Consider the following 17064-nt stretch of genomic DNA (forward strand, 5'->3'; position numbering starts at 1 on the left):
TTTTGAATCCTCTCTTATGTGCTGCTATGTAGATGACATGTTTTTCCTCTCCTTTCTTACTTTGTGTTTAAGTTCCAATATTTAAGTTTATGATATATTTTTGTTTCTTTTCTCTATTCTATATTTTTGTTCTGGTATTTGAGTCTAAAATAAAATTTAAAAAAAGAAAGGTAACTGGACAGCCTTGAGGAAAACATGTGGTGTTTCCTCTACCCCCCTCCTCACCCCATCAATGCAGGTGACACAAAGGAAGATTCAGACCATTGTGGGGGAGGGTTCAGGGGAACATACGTAGTCAAAGACCGATTTCCTGAAATAACCTATCCATAAGAAATGGTCCAAGAATCATCATTTGTAAAGCATAAAACTGAAAAAGTCAGCAGCAATCAGAAAGGACAACAGATAGGCAGTCCTAGTACTGAACTGGTACCCAGAAACCATTAGATAAAACAAGTCTTCCAGCTTGGTGGCAGAATATATTCTGTAGAATCCATAGGAGACTAAGTACAAGAAGGGGATAGGAGGAACAGATGTGAATGCACTCTGATGTGGGAAGCACCCCCATAGATGAGATCACAGAGGCACTGGGAGTAAGAAAATGAGATATTGACAGATATTAACTTTTCAGCCCAACCTCCTGCTACTTGATACAACTGGCCCCGAATTAACTCTCTGCTTATCAACTTATTGAGGTAGGTAGGTGGTACAAGGGGTAAGAGGGCTAGACTTGGAGTCAGGAAGCCCTGAGCTCAAATTCAAACTTAGATATCTAATAGCTGTGTGACCCTGGACACATCACTTGTTTGCCTCAGTTTCCTCAGCTGAAAAATGGAGATGACCTTCACATGATTGTTACAAGGATAAAATCAGATGGACAGATAGATCAGAGAGATAAAAGATAGATAAATCAGATGGATAAATCTGATAGATAGGTGGTGAAAATCCAGTGTATGAATAAGGCTTTGCAAACCTTAAAGAATTATACAAATTCTAGCTATTATTATTAGAGAACCAACTACTTTGGAGATCTGTTTTCTTATATAAAAGGCAAAACCCAATTCCTTTCTTATAGTAATTAGAGTGGGCCTGGGCAAAATTGGGATGTACTTGAAGTTCCTGTTCAGCAACTTTACTTCCCCTTTTGAGACTTTTCCTTCTTTTAAAACCACTGTCCTCTCCTGCTCCCTTTTCTTCCCCCCCAAATATCAAGGGATTTTACTTTTGGTCTTCCTTGTCAAGGAGAAAAGTAGAAGATGGTGATCCACTTAATACCTCAGGATGAATGCCTTTAATTTCAAAGGTTCTTCACCTGGGGTCTGCCATTTTGTTTTTAAAAATATAAATCTTTTGCTGACTGAAATCAGTTATGTAATTGGTTTTGCTATCCTACATGTTTTATTTTATGTTACAAAGTTTACACACAACAACATGAAAATCCCTTCTTTAATTTAATTCCTTGTACTTCCTAGGAATATCAGATTTGAAGGGATTTAAATGTCAAATACGGTAGCATGTATTTGCTCTTGTTGGCAGTGAGGAACCACTAAAGCCTCTTGAACAGTCAAGTCATAGCTAAGCCAATGCTTTAAGAACGCAATATTTTTATCACTAGTTAGAGACATCCAATGAGGAAAAAACAATATCTATTTGGTCACAGAGCTGCTTTCGCTTCATAAATTCTATAAATGGGTAAGTAATATTGGAGAACTTTAAGTTCCCCAATTTTAAACAGAGGCCTGGAAGGGAAAGAAATTCCAAGGAATGATTCAGAACCAATTTTCCTGATTTCAGAGTCAATGATTTTCCTCTGTACCGTGCCACGTGACTGGTTCATTTTCATAACCACTGTCCTCTTTCTCTTTCTCCTCCCCACTAAAAACAAACGTTAGGAAAAAAAATCCCTAAACAAATCAAATAACAAACCACACACATACAGAGAAAGTCAGTATTAAAAAAAAGAAAAGAAAACACTCACCAATTTATAGAAGTTAGCAATCTAACAAAAAGCACTGGGAAAATAAGGAGACATTTTTCTTTCAGAAGCTGTTAGAAGGTGTATGTTTGAGAAAGAAAATAAAAACAACCAGCAGAACAAAACAGAAAAGAGAATGCAAATCCCAAACTTATTTATCACTAAACTTAATTCAGGCCAGTACAAGCATCAGCTGACCTCTCTCTTGAGCCAGAATTTGAACTCTACCAAGTTCCTGTATAAAAGACACTTCATTGCCACCAACCTCTGCTACATACCATTTCTGATGGCTCCATTTTATTGGAATCCATTCCAATCAGAATAATCCAATAATTGTTGAAAGAAAACAAGCAGTGATCACCTTTGTCGTGTCCCAGCTGGCTTCCTCATGTTTCTTTGACTGGGAGGCCTGAAATAACCACATTACTCAGTCACCCCAAGTGAATATTGTTCTGCAGGACTTTACACAATCCTACAGGAAACCACACTCAACACTTGGCCAATGCTTGCTGATTTGATTGAACTCAACAAAAATAGAAGTAAAAGCACATTTTATAAAGATTTAAATTTAGAGAGGTAACAGGGCTGTTTGGGGAGGGAGTAGAATGACTGAATAAAGTTCAACAGCCTTGCCTTTGTTTATGTAGCATTTTTATGAAAAGAACAATAAAATATCTAGGCAAAAACTCCCTTTCTGACATTGACATACAAGTCAGGAAGCAGTTAGGTAAGACCAAAGAGCTCAGAGAATAAGCAGTAAGTGTTAACTCAAGACTTGGACAGATAAAGTAGAGTAGACAGATTAAAGACATTTGTTGTTATTCAGTTCAGTTGTTTTCAGTGGTGTTCCACTTTTCATAACCCTATTTGTGGTTTTCTTGGCAAAGGTACTGGAATGGTTTGATATTTTTTGATATCATTTTACAGATGAAGAAACTGTGGCAAATAGGGTTAAGTGACTTGCCCAGGGTCATACAGCCAGGAAGTGTCTGAGGTCAGATTGGAACTCAGAAAGATGAGTCTTCCTGACCAGGCTCAGCACTCTATCCACTATGCCACTTAGCTGCCCACATAAGGAATATATTTCTATAGTTTGGAGCACTGAGTAATACAACTGGGGACATACCTTTCTCTAGTTTTTTGTTGTATACCAACATTATAGGGCATATCCATGAATGGTTGGGGGAACATGTAACCATACCATTCTTATCATGGAATCATGTCATTGTTACAACTTTTCTTTGCTCATCTTATAATTTCTTTTCGAGTTTGTTTTCTGACTAGAGCTGTAATGTCATCAGTGTAGGAACTTCCTCTACTAAACAGTCTCTGTAACTTATAGTCTTAGGGAGTTGTCTGCGGCTCTGAGTTACTTGCTCAGAATCACATAGTCAGTGCCTGTAACAGATGGGTCTTGAAGCCAGGTTGTTGTCACTTAGAAGTCAGATCTCTCACCACTGTAATTATCATGCAGCCTATAGTTGTCTTAGAATCTAATGTTTTGGTGACGTAAGTAAAAACACTCACACTGATACTACTCATAACACCTTTTGGGCACAGGGGGGAGCAGCCAAGGAAAGAAATCATTCATTTGGCACATGTTGTAACACTATTTTAAATGGCTAGTTACTTAATCCTTTTCATTCCAACAAGTCTAGAGTGTAGCTTCAGAACTACATTGGGAGGCAAAAGTTCCAAATGTCACTGTTGACTCAACTCTAGATTCCAATCCATATTTGGGATAATTTGATTCAATTAGAATCCACACGAATATATCAAGCACTAAACTGTGCTTGGTGCTGGAGGAGAAAGAAAATTTAGAAAAGGCAAAGCTGCTGCTTAACATCTAGAACACAGATATGACATACATGTATATATAATATATAAATGCGTATAATATATATAAATGTTTATGTGTGGTGGGATAATATACAATATGCATGTGTAAGTGCTTACATACATGTATACACGTACATATATCTATATTTATTTATACAGCATATACACATTGCTTATGTTTGTTTCTATAACGTATTTATATAGCATACATTTATGTGTGTGTGTGTATATATATATACATATATACGTCATATCTACCTTCTAGATGGTAAGCAGCATTACCTTTTCTAGTAAATATATATGTAATATTTTTATATATGTAATATTTTCCTCTATATATGTAATTTATATATATGTAAAATTTATAAATATGTATTTACCAAATATTACATCATATATAATTGGTATAGTGGCAAGAGCCCCAGATTTGGAGTCAGTGGAATCCTGGATTGCTACTTACTACCTGTGTGACTTTGGGCAAGTCATGTAACTTCTGTGTTCTCAGTTGTAAAACCAGGGGTTTAGACTAACCAATCTCTACGGTGCCTTATAGGTCTAAACCCAAGTCACGTCTTTGACTGGGTGGGGAGTGCTGTGGGGAAGCGAGTCATTACTGTTCAGAGAGGATCAGTAAGGCTCTCATAAGTGAAATGACATTTGAAGCAGTCTTTCAAGAGTAGGGCAGCTAAGAAGTAGAACCTGAGGGGATACCCGTCAATTAGGGAATGGCTGAACAAGTTGTGGTATGTGATTATGATGGAATACTATTGTACTATAAGACATGATGAGTAAGATGCTCTCCAAAAAGCCTAGAACGACTGGAATGGCTGATACAAAGTGAAATGTACTCTGTACAAAGTAACAGCAATATTGTGAAATGATCAACTGTGAGTGGCTTAGCTATTCTCAGCAATCCAGCAATCCAAGACATGTCTGAAAGACTTAGGATGAAGAACGCTATCTACCCCTAGATAAAGAACTGATAATGTCTGAATACAGACTGAAGAATACTTTTTTAGCTTTATTTTTCTTGAGTTTTTTTGTCTATGTTTTCTTTCACAATATGACTATTATGAGTATGATTTGCATGACTACACATGTATAACTTAGATCTACTTGCCTTTTCAATGGGGGGCAAGGGAGGAAGGGAGATAATTTGTTTTAATAACAAAAGTTAAAAATTGTTTTTACATGTAACTGGGGAAAAATAAAATACTAAATTTAAAAAAAAAGAGTAGGCAGCTACGTGGCACAGTGTATAGGGCACTGGACCTAGATTTAGGAAAATTCCTCTTCCTGAGTTCAAATCTGGCCTCAGACACTTACTAGCAGTGTGACCCCTGGCAAGTCACTTAACCCTGTTTGCCTCAGTTCCTCATCTGGAAAATGAACTGGAGAAGGAAATGACAAATTACTCAAGTATCCTTGCCAAGGAAAACCCAAATGAGGTTCACAAAGAGTCAGAGACAACTGAAAAAAAAAAAGACTTTAAGAATGAGTAGGAATTTTACCCATCTATTAACAACAACAATAATAATAGCAGGTAGCCTTTATATAGCACTTACTCTGTGGCAGGCACTGTGCTAAACATTTTGCAATTATTATCTCATTTGATCCTAGCAACGAGCCTGCAAGGCAGATAAATTATGATTCTTGCTTTACAGATGGGAAAACTAAGGTAGACAGAGGTTAAGTGACTTGCCCAGTTACACAGCTCAATGTCTGAGGCCAGATTCAAACTCAAGACTTCTGGTGCCAGTACTGGCACTCTAACCACTGTACTACAATATTGTATTGTGTTGTACTGAAGTTATCTTTATTTTTTAGTGTTTTATTAATACCACTTATTTTTGCCTCATCTTTATTTCAAAATATATTGTTTCTGACACTCTACCTTGCAAACCATCTCTTGTCACAAAGAATAAAGAAGAAAGCTATTTTGGGGGTAGAGTCAAGATGGTGGAGTAAAAGCAGGGACTTGCTTGAGCTCTCCCCCAGACTCCTCCAAAGACCTGTAAAAATGACTCTAAATAAATTCCAGAGCAGCAGAACCCATAAAATCACAGAGAGAAACAAATTTCCAGTCCATGACAACCTGGAAGGTCAAAACGAAAGGTCTGTTGCACCAATCTGAGAGAAGAATACAGTCTAGCATGAGCTATGCGACCCAGACAAGACCAGAACAGGGCTTAGGACACTGAATCACTTGCAGCTGTGGCAGTTTCCAGACTTCTCAACCCAAAAACACCAAAGACAACTTAGAAAGTCAGTAGGAGAAATCTATCAGAGCTGGGAGAAAGAGGAATGCAATCTGGCCCACCACACAAGGTGGTGGTGGTCTGCAGCAGCAGCAGCAATGGCTGCATCCACAATTCTTGGCCCACAGATGGTGGGGGGATAGAGCAACTGATCAGAGCAGAATTGCAGGAATCTCTTTGCTTGTGCTGAGGCAGGATTCTCTTGCTTTGCCCATGCCTGGATCTGGGTCATAGTCCTGAGGGGCAGTCCTGGGGTGAGGAGAAGTGCTTGTATGGTGGAGCTTGTGGTGGCAGTGGAGAGAGAATCCTCCTCACAGTTCCAAGGCAGAAAAGAATGCTTGAGGTCACTCACAGACCAGAAAACAGGCCAGGAGAGGAATAAACACCTCTCCTTTGATCATATCACCTTGGAAGAGGTGAAAATGTACAGGTCCCTAGAAGTGTTTATGAAAACAGCTGCACAAAACTCCTAAAGCTTGGGAGAGTACACCCTAATATTGGAAGTAGAGTCCTACCTTGACAAAGAACTAAAAAAGTCAAGTAATTTGCTGGGAAAATGAGCAAAGAGCAGGGAAAAAATCAGACTACAGAATTTTACTTTGGTGACAAGGAAGATCAAAACATACAACCAGAACACAACAAACTCAAAGCTCCTACATCCAAAACCTCCAAGAAAAATATGAATTGGTCTCAGGTGATGGAAGAGGTCAAGAAGGATTTTGAAAACCAAGTAAGAGAAATAGAGGAAAAATTGGGAAGAGAAATGAGATTATATACATATAGACAGAGGGCACAGGGTGAGTTGAATATGAAAGGATGATATCTAAAAAATAAAAATAAGGGGTGAAAGAGGAATGTATTGGGAGAAGGAGAAAGGGAGAGGTAGAATGAGGTAAATTATCTCACATAAAAGAGGCCAGAGAAAGCTTTTACAATGGAGAAGAGGGGAGAGGTGAGAGGGAATGAGTGAACCTTACTCTCATCAGATGTGGTTTAAGGAGGGAATAACACACACACTGAATTGGGTATAAAAATCTATCTTTCCCTACAGGAAAATAGGTGGGGAGAGGATAATAAGGGGGCAGGGATGATAGAAGGGACAGCAAATGGGAGGAGGAGGTAATCAGAAGCAAACACTTTTGAGGAGGGACAGGGTCAAAGGAGATAATAGAATAAATGGGGGAGAGGGGTTAGGGTGGAGGGAATTAGTCTTTCACAACATGACTATTACAGAAGTGTTTTGCAAGACTACATATGTATAATCTATATCAAATTGCCTGCCTTCTCACTGTAGGCGGGTAGGGAGGGAGGAAGAGAGAAAATGGAACTCAAAGTTTTAAAAATGAATGTTAAAATTTGTTTTGACATGAAACTGGGAAATAAGACATACAGGCAGTGGGATATAGAAATCTATCTTACCCTACAAGAAAATAGAGAGGAAGAGGATAAGAGAAGGGATGGGCAGTTTGGGGGAAGGGGTAATCAAAATGGATGCCATCTTGGGGTGGGAGGAGGAGAGAGATGGGGAGAAAATTTGGAACTCAAAATCTTGTGGAAGTGAATGTTAAAAAACTAAAAATAAGTAAATTAATAAAAAAAAACCCTTTAAAAAAGACAGGAAAGGAAAAAGCATTAATAATGCAGATTAAACCAAAAAAGAAAGTTTTTTTAAAAAGCAGTTCAGCAAAACCAACCAACACACTAATCCTGACAGTATGTTCAGTATTCCACACCCATGGTCCCCCACCTCTACAAAGAAGGGAGGTAGGTATGTTTTTTCAATTCTTTTTCCAAGGCCAATAATTTTTCTGTTGTTAAGTTTTATTTTTTATTCTAAATACAACAACAGTATTTTGATGAATAAGAACAGAAGACTGAAAGCTGCAAATTTCTCTTACATATACATATGTATTCATGCATACATACACATATACATACACACATGTGTATATATTTGTATGTTTACATGTATTTAACTCTATAGTAACAAAACTGTTCTGTTTGTCTGTCACCTTCTGAACTTCCTCCTATTCTCTTCTTTGTATTTTAAAAATATTTTATTGATGTTTGTTTCTTTTCTCCTTTTTTCACATTAACATCATTATTTACCAATATCCATCCACTGTCTAATAGATCTTTTAACAATTTGTTTTAATTAAAAAAAAACTTCTCTTATCTAAAAATGTATACGCAATTCTGAACCTCTAGCCCATCACCAACAGGACTTATTATGTCAGAAAGGTGAGTGCTTTTATTATTCCCATTTTATAGTTGAGGAAAGTAACTTGCCCAGAATCACATATGTAGGAAGTATCTGAGGCTGGGTTTTAATTCAGTTTTTCTTGAGTCCTGGTCCAGAGGTCTATTTATTGCCTCTAGCTGCCTAATGTGCCAGTCTCCTTACAACCCTACCAACACTGAGTATGCTCATCTTCTGTCATTTCTGCCCTTTGCAGAGTCCAGTGAAACCTTAGGGTTGTTTTCATTTTTCATTTCTCTTATTGTTAATGATTTGGATCATTAGTTCATGTAGTTGTTAATAGTTTGCAGTACTTTTGAGAACCATTTACTCATATCCTTTGACCACTTATCTTGGAGAAAGGCTTGTTTTGGATTCCAAAGTCTTGTCTGAGAAATCTGATACATGGATTTTTTAAAAATTCCATTCTTATCCTGGATACATTGCGTTTGTAGAAAAATTTATCAGTTTTATGTAATCAAAGTTATCCATTTTATCTTTTGTAATTGCCTCTATCCCTTGTTTGGGTAAGAATGTATCTTTTACCAAGAGCTGTGGGAGGTACATGATCTGTTTTTCTTTTAATATTTTTTCAGTGTTATGATCTGTAAAACTAAAGATGTATCTATTTTGAATTTAATTTGTAACACATATATTACAATAATATAAAATACTGGCATCAGCCTAATTCATGAGACTTTTGTGAAGAGTAAGGTCTTATATTTGAATTGGGGATAATATTAACCATAAAAATACAGGCTAGGGAGGGCAAGGCATTTGGTGGACTGCAAAGTTCAGTAAGAATCAATGTTATGCTGTGGCAACTAATAAAGTAAATGTGATGTTAGATTGAATTAAGGAAAATATAAGAGGTAATAGTTCTTTAAAAGTTGCCCTGCAGTTCTGTAAGCCGTATTTCAGGAGAGATGTTGACTGTTAGATGAGTGTGGCTAAGAAATGCACGGAATCAGAAAATATGGAGGGGGACCTCCTATACCAATGAAATTATGGATACACAAAACTGTTCACATCTCAGCCAATATTCAAAACCAATTCATTTCTAGGCAAGGTGAAAAGCTTAAGAGCAATGACCCCAGGGAGGTTTGGGGATTATCACTTGGTTCATTTACTCTCGTTATGACTCTTCTCCATAGAAAGCTAGTAGTCTTACATTTCCTTGGAAACAGGTAATGAGATGGAAAGAGCCCTGGAATCCTGGTGTCAGAAAACCTGGCTGCTTTGTATACTTAGCAATTTTCACAGTGCTGGGTACATAATAAGCACTTAAATGCATGTTGACTGACTACAGAAATATCTGAGCCTCAGTTTTCTCACTTAAAACAAGGATAATTTTTTACATGATTCTTCCTTTCTCATTTCTTTTTAAATTTATTTATTTTTAGTGTACAACATTCAGTTCCACAAGCTTTTGAGTTTTAAATTTTTGCTGCCTTCTTCCTCTCCCCTCCCCAAGACAGACTGCAATCTGATACAAGCTCTACCTATACATTCATATTGAGTGGAATAGGTTTAGTGAAGACTTCTCAGATTGTAATTCTTCTCCCAGGGGTGAGGTAAGACCTAGAGGCTCAAGGTTACAATATTTTTAGAGTAGAATAATTCCATATAAGGATATAAAACTGTATAGTACATTAGGGTCTCAATGATTGGATAAAACTTACATAATTCTTCAATGTCTTCATTTCAAAAGGGATTGGTTAGATTTCGTGTCTAGAATGTAAGATCATATTCTCAGCTAATGAGAATAATGGTCAGTGGTGGGGGAGGGACTTGCATTAGGGTCTATATAAATCACTGCCTTTTCTTTGTCTTTGACTTTCCTACTCCAGGTGAACTGGTATAGGATTGTCCTGCTTCTTGAGAATCGAATAAATAAACTTTCTGTCATCACTTTGAGAGGCCTCTGAGTAATTAATTTAAGTAGGGATCCGAGCCATCCCACACAATATTAAACATATTTTCACATTAGCCATGTTGTAAAGAAGAATTATAACCAATGGAATGAACCATGAAAAAGAAGAAACAAAACAAAAAGAGAGACAGCAAATAGTATGCTTCCATCTGCATTCAGACTCTGTAATTCTTTCTCTTGGTGTGGATAGCATTTTCCATCATGAACCTTTTGGAGTTGTTTGGAGTTGTTTTAGGTCCTTGCAATATTGAGAAGAGCCAAGTCTATCAAAGTTAGTCATCGCTGTTATTGTGTACAGTATTCTGGTTCCGTTCACTTCTTTTATGAACTTCAGCATCAGTTCACACAAGTCTTTCCAGGTTTTTCTGAAGTCTTCCTGTTCATCATTTCCTATGGAACAATAGTATTCCATTACATTTATATACCACAACTTGTTCAGCCAGTTGTTCCCCAATTGATGGACATCCCCTCAATTTCCAGTTCTTGGCCACCACAAAAAAAAAGCTGCTATAAATACTTTTGTACATGTGGGTCCTTGTACCATTTGTATATCTTTTCAGGGATACAGTCCTAGAAGTGGTACTGTTGGGTCAAAGGGCATGTACATTTTTATAGTCCTTTGGGTATAAAAACAAGAATAATCTTACTTAAACTAGCAACCTTTACAGAGTTGTGAGGGATATTTTTTAACTTTTTCTTTAAGATTTAATTTCAAACAACAAAGAAGTTTCAAATATGGGACCACAGACAGACTGCTGTTTCAGGACCAATCTGACCAATGGTCAGTCTGTGTTGTTTGTAGCTGGAAGAGCTGAGTTCAAATTCATTCTCAGATACTTACTGGCTGCCTCAGTTTTCTCATCTGTAAAATGGGGATAATAAGAGTACTTACCTTGCAGGGCTGTTTTGAAGATCAAATGAGATAATATTTGTAAAGCACCTGGCACACAGTAGAAACTATGTAAACATGAGCTCCCTTTTTAGTCCTTCCCCATTTAGGTGTGGTGATACTCTTTTGGGAAGATTAGCCACAAGGTAATGAATGCAAACTGAAGCGACACATAAATGTGAGCGAATAATAATGACATTGTACTTAACAACATTACCCCATTTCAACTTCACAAAGACTCTGTGAGATAGGTCCAATGATATCTCTATTTCACAGATTAGGAAATTGATTTCACCTTACCATTTTGTAACACTAACAAGAGTGTAAGAATAATACACCAATGCAGTTGCTTAGCAATCTTCAAAAATGTGAAGGAATTGAACACTTAATATCTCATTTTTATTCTCATAACAGCTCTATATGTCACTTGGCATTGTAGATGCAGTTCTGGGTTAGAGTTAAGTAGTCTTAGGTTCGAAGCTGGTATATCTGATGGTTACTAGCTATATAACCCACTTAGTCAAACTTAGTAAACATTTCTTAAGTGACTATGTTCCAGGCACTGAGCCAGGCTCTAGCGATAGAAAAAAAGAGAGAATAGACAATTTCTTGACCTTAAGGAGCTTAGAATCTAATGGGGGAGACAAAATGAAAACAAATATATAGAAAGTAAGTTATATATGGAAAACAGGAAATAATGACCAGAGAAAAAGCACTAGAATTAAGAGAGTTGAGAGAGGTTTCCTAAAGTAGGTTGGATTTTAGTCGAGTGTTAAATAAATTCCATAAATTTCAGGCAACTCTCTAGGAGTAATTTAGGTTTAGGTTTCAGATTACAGGGCAGCTAGGTGGCACAGTGGATAGACCTCTAAGCCTAGGGTCAGAAAGACTCATTTTCCTGAGCTCAAATCTAGCCTCTGACACTTATCAGCTGAGTGACCTTGGGCATGTCACTTGACAGTTTGCCTCAGTTCCTTATCTGTAACATGAGCTAGAAAAGGAAATGGCAAACCACTTCAATATCTTTAGGTAGGAAAAAAAGCCAATGGGGTCACGAAGAGTTGGACACGAGTGAACCGAGTGAACAACAACACAGGTTACAATTTGCTTGATTGGAGGAGGTTCCTTTATGGGGAGTCCTCTAGCAGATCAGATGGCACAACCTATGCATATTCCTACTATAAAGGAAGCAGGATTTCTGACCCACAATAAAGTTGTGACGTCACTTAGAGGATTCTGCCCTGGAAGGGGACCTAGAGTATCTAACCCAGCCCTCTTATTTTACAGATGAGGAACCTGCAGCCGTAACTCCCCACCATGTGACGCTTGGAGAATCTTCCGGGAGACACGGAAAACCAGTTGCTTTTCCTTGCCCAGTGCACACCCTGGCTCAGGTGGACGCTCAGTGGTGGGCATGGGAGAGCCCAGAGCCTCCGCCCACATCGGGCCTCAGCCCAGCCACAAGCTCCTGATACCACTTAAGGTCGCCATGGACGTGCCCGGATCCCCCCTCCTCTGAGGACCAGAGAGGCTGTGGAGACGGGGAAAGGTGGCTCCGGGCGTGGCATCGCCGCTGGGAGCCTGTGCTGCCAAGCCACCAGGGGCAGCCGGGAGCCCATGTTGAGCTCCTCAAATCGAAAGCAGAGGTAGGAGGAGGAGGACGAACCGGAATAAAGTACGAAGCACACAAACACGCAGTCTCCCCGCTCCTGACCCCTTGGCATGCCAAGCTGTCCTTCTTCCTTTTCCTAACTGCAAGTTCCCCACCTCTCAGTTGTTTGGGATGCCTCTGGGCACGCGCACCCTAACTGCTGAGTCACTGGGAGCTAGTGAATCGGGGTGCCCTTCCACCCAGCCTCGAGAGCAGCTCCAGTTCTCTGGCAGTAAGGTTCCCAGGTGTACGGGGGAAACTGCAGCGAATTCTGACACCGAGCCTCCGGGCACGTTTCTGCAGTGACCCCCCAAGCCCAGCCATCCGTCCCCGAGGGCCAGCGTAAGTACAGTCACCACCCTCGCCAACTGGGAGGATGGCCTTTCCGGGCTTGCGCAGCTCCTTAGCCCAAAGGGATATTTCCCCCATTCATTTGAGAATCCTCAGTAGCGTGTCTACCCAGATTTGTAGGGGAGGTTGGGAGTGGGGATTTGCCTTGGGAATGGGGAGGTAAGGTCTGTAAGCAGACACTTGTTTGTAGTTACGAACTTAACAGAATTTTGAATTGGAACGTAGCCCAGAGATAATCTAAGTATGTTGTCTGTCTGGTTACAGTTACCTTTCCAGCTTCCCAGGGAAGGGCAAGTTCAGGTTTTCTTAGATTTCCTTACGTGACTAAATACTATTTATATGCCCCATGCTCTGCTAGGATTTAGCTTTTCTTACCTCAAGGAAGGAAATGAATTAGATAGGGCTACATACGTTCCTCCCCATCTCTAACTTTGTTTGGTTCTGACATTTTGGTTGTTTTAAAAGTGAATAGATATGCCCTTCTTGGTGACCTTGTTTCCCCTTTTCTTTCTTCTTCCCCTACATCACCAGCAAAAAAGAAGAAAAAAAAATAAAAGCTTGAAATAAGAATTCTTTTTTCAGATTTAACAATGGGAAAGTCCAAGAAAGTCAGGCTCACCGTTCTCAGCCAGGAGCAGGCGGAAGGTGTGGGGGCTCGAGTTCGGAGAAGCATTGGCAGACCTGAGGTATACTGGGTGACGCTGATTGCTCCTTATCCCTGGGCTCTTGGAGAGGGATTGATATGAAAATGAAGGGAAAGTGGGGGCGGGCTCTGGGTGATTTGGGGCCCAGGCAAGCATAGGGTGGGCCACTATGGACGTTTAGGAAGGAAGGTTGGGACTTGTGAGGAAAGAACCATATCTAGACAGAACAGCATGGGAGAAGAGAGTCTGTGCTAAAAAATACATAAGCAAATCACTCAATAAACTCTATTAAGCACACCTACATTGTATTATTGTATTGCTGAGCACTTGGAATTCAAAGAAAAGCAAAAGACGCTCTCAGCTGTCAAGGAACCCACAGTCTAATGAGGGAGATAAGATTCAAACAACTAGGTACAAACTTGCTATGAATGGGAGATCATCAACAGTGGGAAGGCACTAGAATTAAAGGTGGTTGAGAAAGACTTCCTATAACTGGCCCCTGAAGGAAGCCAGGGAAACCAGGAGACAGAGATGAAGAGAGGTAGCCTTCCAGGCAGAGGGGACAGCCAGGGAAAATGCCAGAGCAGGTGGGATTGGAGAGGATTGTAGAGTGTTTTGGGGAGAATAATGCATGAGAAGACTCCAAAAGTATCCTAGAGGTAATGGAGGCATTGAAATTTATTGAATAATAAGAACATAGACTTGTGCTTTAGGAAAATCACTTTGTTATTATTACTATTTTTTACTTTTGCTGGCTTTCCTTTTTTTCTTTATCTTTCCTTTTTATTTTATTTTTATTAATTGATTCATTTTTGCTTTCAACATTCACTTCCATAATATTTTGTTTTAAATCTTCTCCCCCTTCTTCCCCTCCCCAAGACAACGTGCAATCTGACATAGGATTCACATGTATATTCACATTAAATATATTTTCACATCAGTCATATTGTAAAGGAGAATTAGGACCAAGGAGGGGAGGGGGCAGGGACCAACTGGAGGAACCACGAGAAAGAAAAAACAAAACAACAACAAAAGAGAGAAAATAGTATGCTTCTACCTGCATTCAGATCCCATATTTCTTTCTCTGGGTGTGGATAGCATTTTCCATCATGAGTCTTTTGAAGTTGCTTAGATCCTTGCATTGCTGAGAAGAGCCAACTCTATGAACGTTAGTCGTTGCACACTGTGGCTGTTACTGTGTTCATTGTTCTCCTGGTTCTGCTCACTTCACTCAACATCAATTCATATAAACCTTTCCAGGTTTTTCTGAAGTCTGCCTGTTCATTATTTTTTTTGGAGGAGTTATAAATAGCCATATTTGTTTTTTCTCTTTTTATGTAATCAATTTATTTGTTTTTAGTTTTCAACAATCACTTTCATGAGTTTTAAATTTTCTTCCCCTCCTTCTCCCCTCCCATCCCAGGATGGCATCCAATCTTAGATAGGTTCTACACATATATTCTTATTAAACACAATTTCACATTAGTCATGTTGCATAGAAGAATTAAAAATGAATGGGAGAAACCATGAGAAAAAACAAAACATAACAAAAGAGAAAATAGTCTGCTTCATTCTGTGTTCCAACTCTATACTTCTTTCTCTGGATGTGGATGGCACTTTGCATCATGAGTGCTTTGGAAATGTTTTAGGTTTTTGCATTGCAGTGAAGGAGTATAATTTTGTTTATATAATTCCTGGGTTTGTTTTGACAGGTGTACTCCCAGGTATCCCACTGTCTACAGTTATTTTGAATAGGATATATTTTACATTCTCTTCTTGCAGATAGTAAATAGTCTAGATGAAAGGTTATCTAGAGTGATAGAATTGGAGGGGATGAAGGAATGTCGACCAAAGAAAGTAAAAATGACAAGATTTGAGAACAGATTGGATATGTGGAGAGTTCAAATGGAGGATCAAGGATGTCACTGAGGTTTTGAGACTGAATGATTGGAAGGATTTTGGTAATGGGAAAGTTGGGAAAGCAGTATTTGAAGGAAAACTAATTAATTCTGCATTTGGTATTTTTGAGTTTGAGATGCCTGCTGGACATCTAAGTTGAAATGTCCAAAAGGTGATAGGGGACTGGAGTTAAGATGAAAGATTAAGGTTTCATTTATAGGTCTGAAAATCATCTGCATAGAAATGACATTAGACCTTATGGGAGTCAATGAGATCCTCAGCTAAGATAGTATAGAAGAAAGAGAGAAGAAAGTTTAAGACACAGCCTTGGGTAACACCCATGGTTAGTGGATATACCCCGGATGAAGAACTAGCAAAGGAGACTGAGAAGTAGGAGAATCAGGAAAGAGCAATGTCCTGAAAATTTAGAGAGGAGAGAGGGAGTATACAGAAGGAGGGGGGTATTGAAAGTGTCAAAGACTGCAGAGAAGTCAAGAATTGTGGAAATTGAGAAAATATCATTAGGTTTGGCCATTGACATAATTGATAACTTTAGAGAGAACAAATTCAATTCAATGATGAGGTCAGAAGCCAGAGAAGTTTAGCTGAGAAGGGGGCTATAAAAATACAAAGACATAGAATATGGGACATAGGAGGCAGTTAGGTGGATAGAGTACTGGACCTGGTGTCAGGAAGTCAAATCCAACCTCAAACACTTATTAGTTATGTGACCCTGGGCAAGTCACTTAACCCAAATTGCTTCCTTCCTCCAAAAAAAGCAAAAAAGCTGTTGTTGTTATTCAGTCATGACCCCCTTTGGGTTTTCTTGGCAGAGATACTTGAGGAGTTTGCCATTTTCTTCTCCAGCTCATTTTACAGATGAGGAATTGAAGCAAACAGGGATAAGTTACTTGCCCAAGGTCATATAGCTAGTGAATATATGAGGTCACATTTGAACTCAGGTCTCCCTTACTCCAGGCCCAGTATGCTATCCTCCGTACCACCTATCAGATTACAATTATCCAGGACATACTGACTTTGAAGAAACATTGCTATGATATTTTTACTCAGGATATATTTTGTCAGCAAAAAGACAGAGGTGTAATACTCATTTGAACGTTCATCCAGGGTATGATTCTTTGCTTTTCACTTTCTGTAACAGTGTCATACTGAGGAAAGAACACTATATTTGGTCTGAGCACATCTAGATTATTGCGTATTAATCATTATTATATAATATAATTATGTATTATTCTATTATATTATAATACATTGCCATATATGAATTAATATACCACACACTTGGGCAAATCATTTCAGCTTCCTGGACCTCAGTGTTTTCATCTCCAAAATGATTGTATTAGACAAACAAACTCTATGATTTCTGCT

At 38.7% G+C, this 17064-nt stretch overlaps 2 protein-coding genes and 1 long non-coding RNA gene across 6 annotated transcripts in view; 1 reads left to right on the forward strand and 2 right to left on the reverse strand.

Moving 5' to 3' along the window:
- Positions 1-2379, reverse strand: part of BMX (BMX non-receptor tyrosine kinase) — a 77445-nt gene extending 75066 nt beyond the window's left edge. For both annotated transcript variants that reach the window (XM_072614309.1, XM_072614307.1), the window contains exon 1: positions 2251-2379. In XM_072614309.1, the coding sequence (XP_072470410.1) occupies positions 2251-2283 (33 nt within the window). In that variant the 5' untranslated portion in view covers positions 2284-2379. The remainder of the gene's footprint in view (positions 1-2250) is intronic.
- A 7305-nt stretch (positions 2380-9684) lies between these two features.
- LOC140506766 (uncharacterized) lies at positions 9685-13982 on the reverse strand. The gene is made up of 3 exons (XR_011968074.1): positions 13752-13982; positions 12797-13651; positions 9685-10631 (listed from the first exon to the last, which is right to left on the reverse strand). It is a non-coding gene; the product is annotated as an uncharacterized lncRNA (long non-coding RNA).
- PIR (pirin) overlaps positions 12438-17064 on the forward strand; it is a 119829-nt gene continuing 115202 nt past the window's right edge. For 2 of the 3 annotated variants that reach the window (XM_072614314.1, XM_072614317.1), the window contains exons 1-2: positions 12986-13123; positions 13715-13818. In XM_072614314.1, coding sequence (XP_072470415.1) covers positions 13723-13818 — 96 coding nt within the window. In that variant the 5' untranslated portion in view covers positions 12986-13123; positions 13715-13722. Of the gene's footprint in view, positions 12777-12985; positions 13124-13714; positions 13819-17064 lie in introns of those variants that run through there. The other variant, XM_072614315.1, reaches the window with a different exon arrangement.

This window comes from Notamacropus eugenii, chromosome 5, assembly GCF_028372415.1.
Source record: "Notamacropus eugenii isolate mMacEug1 chromosome 5, mMacEug1.pri_v2, whole genome shotgun sequence".
In the NCBI taxonomy this organism is placed as follows: domain Eukaryota; kingdom Metazoa; phylum Chordata; class Mammalia; order Diprotodontia; family Macropodidae; genus Notamacropus; species Notamacropus eugenii.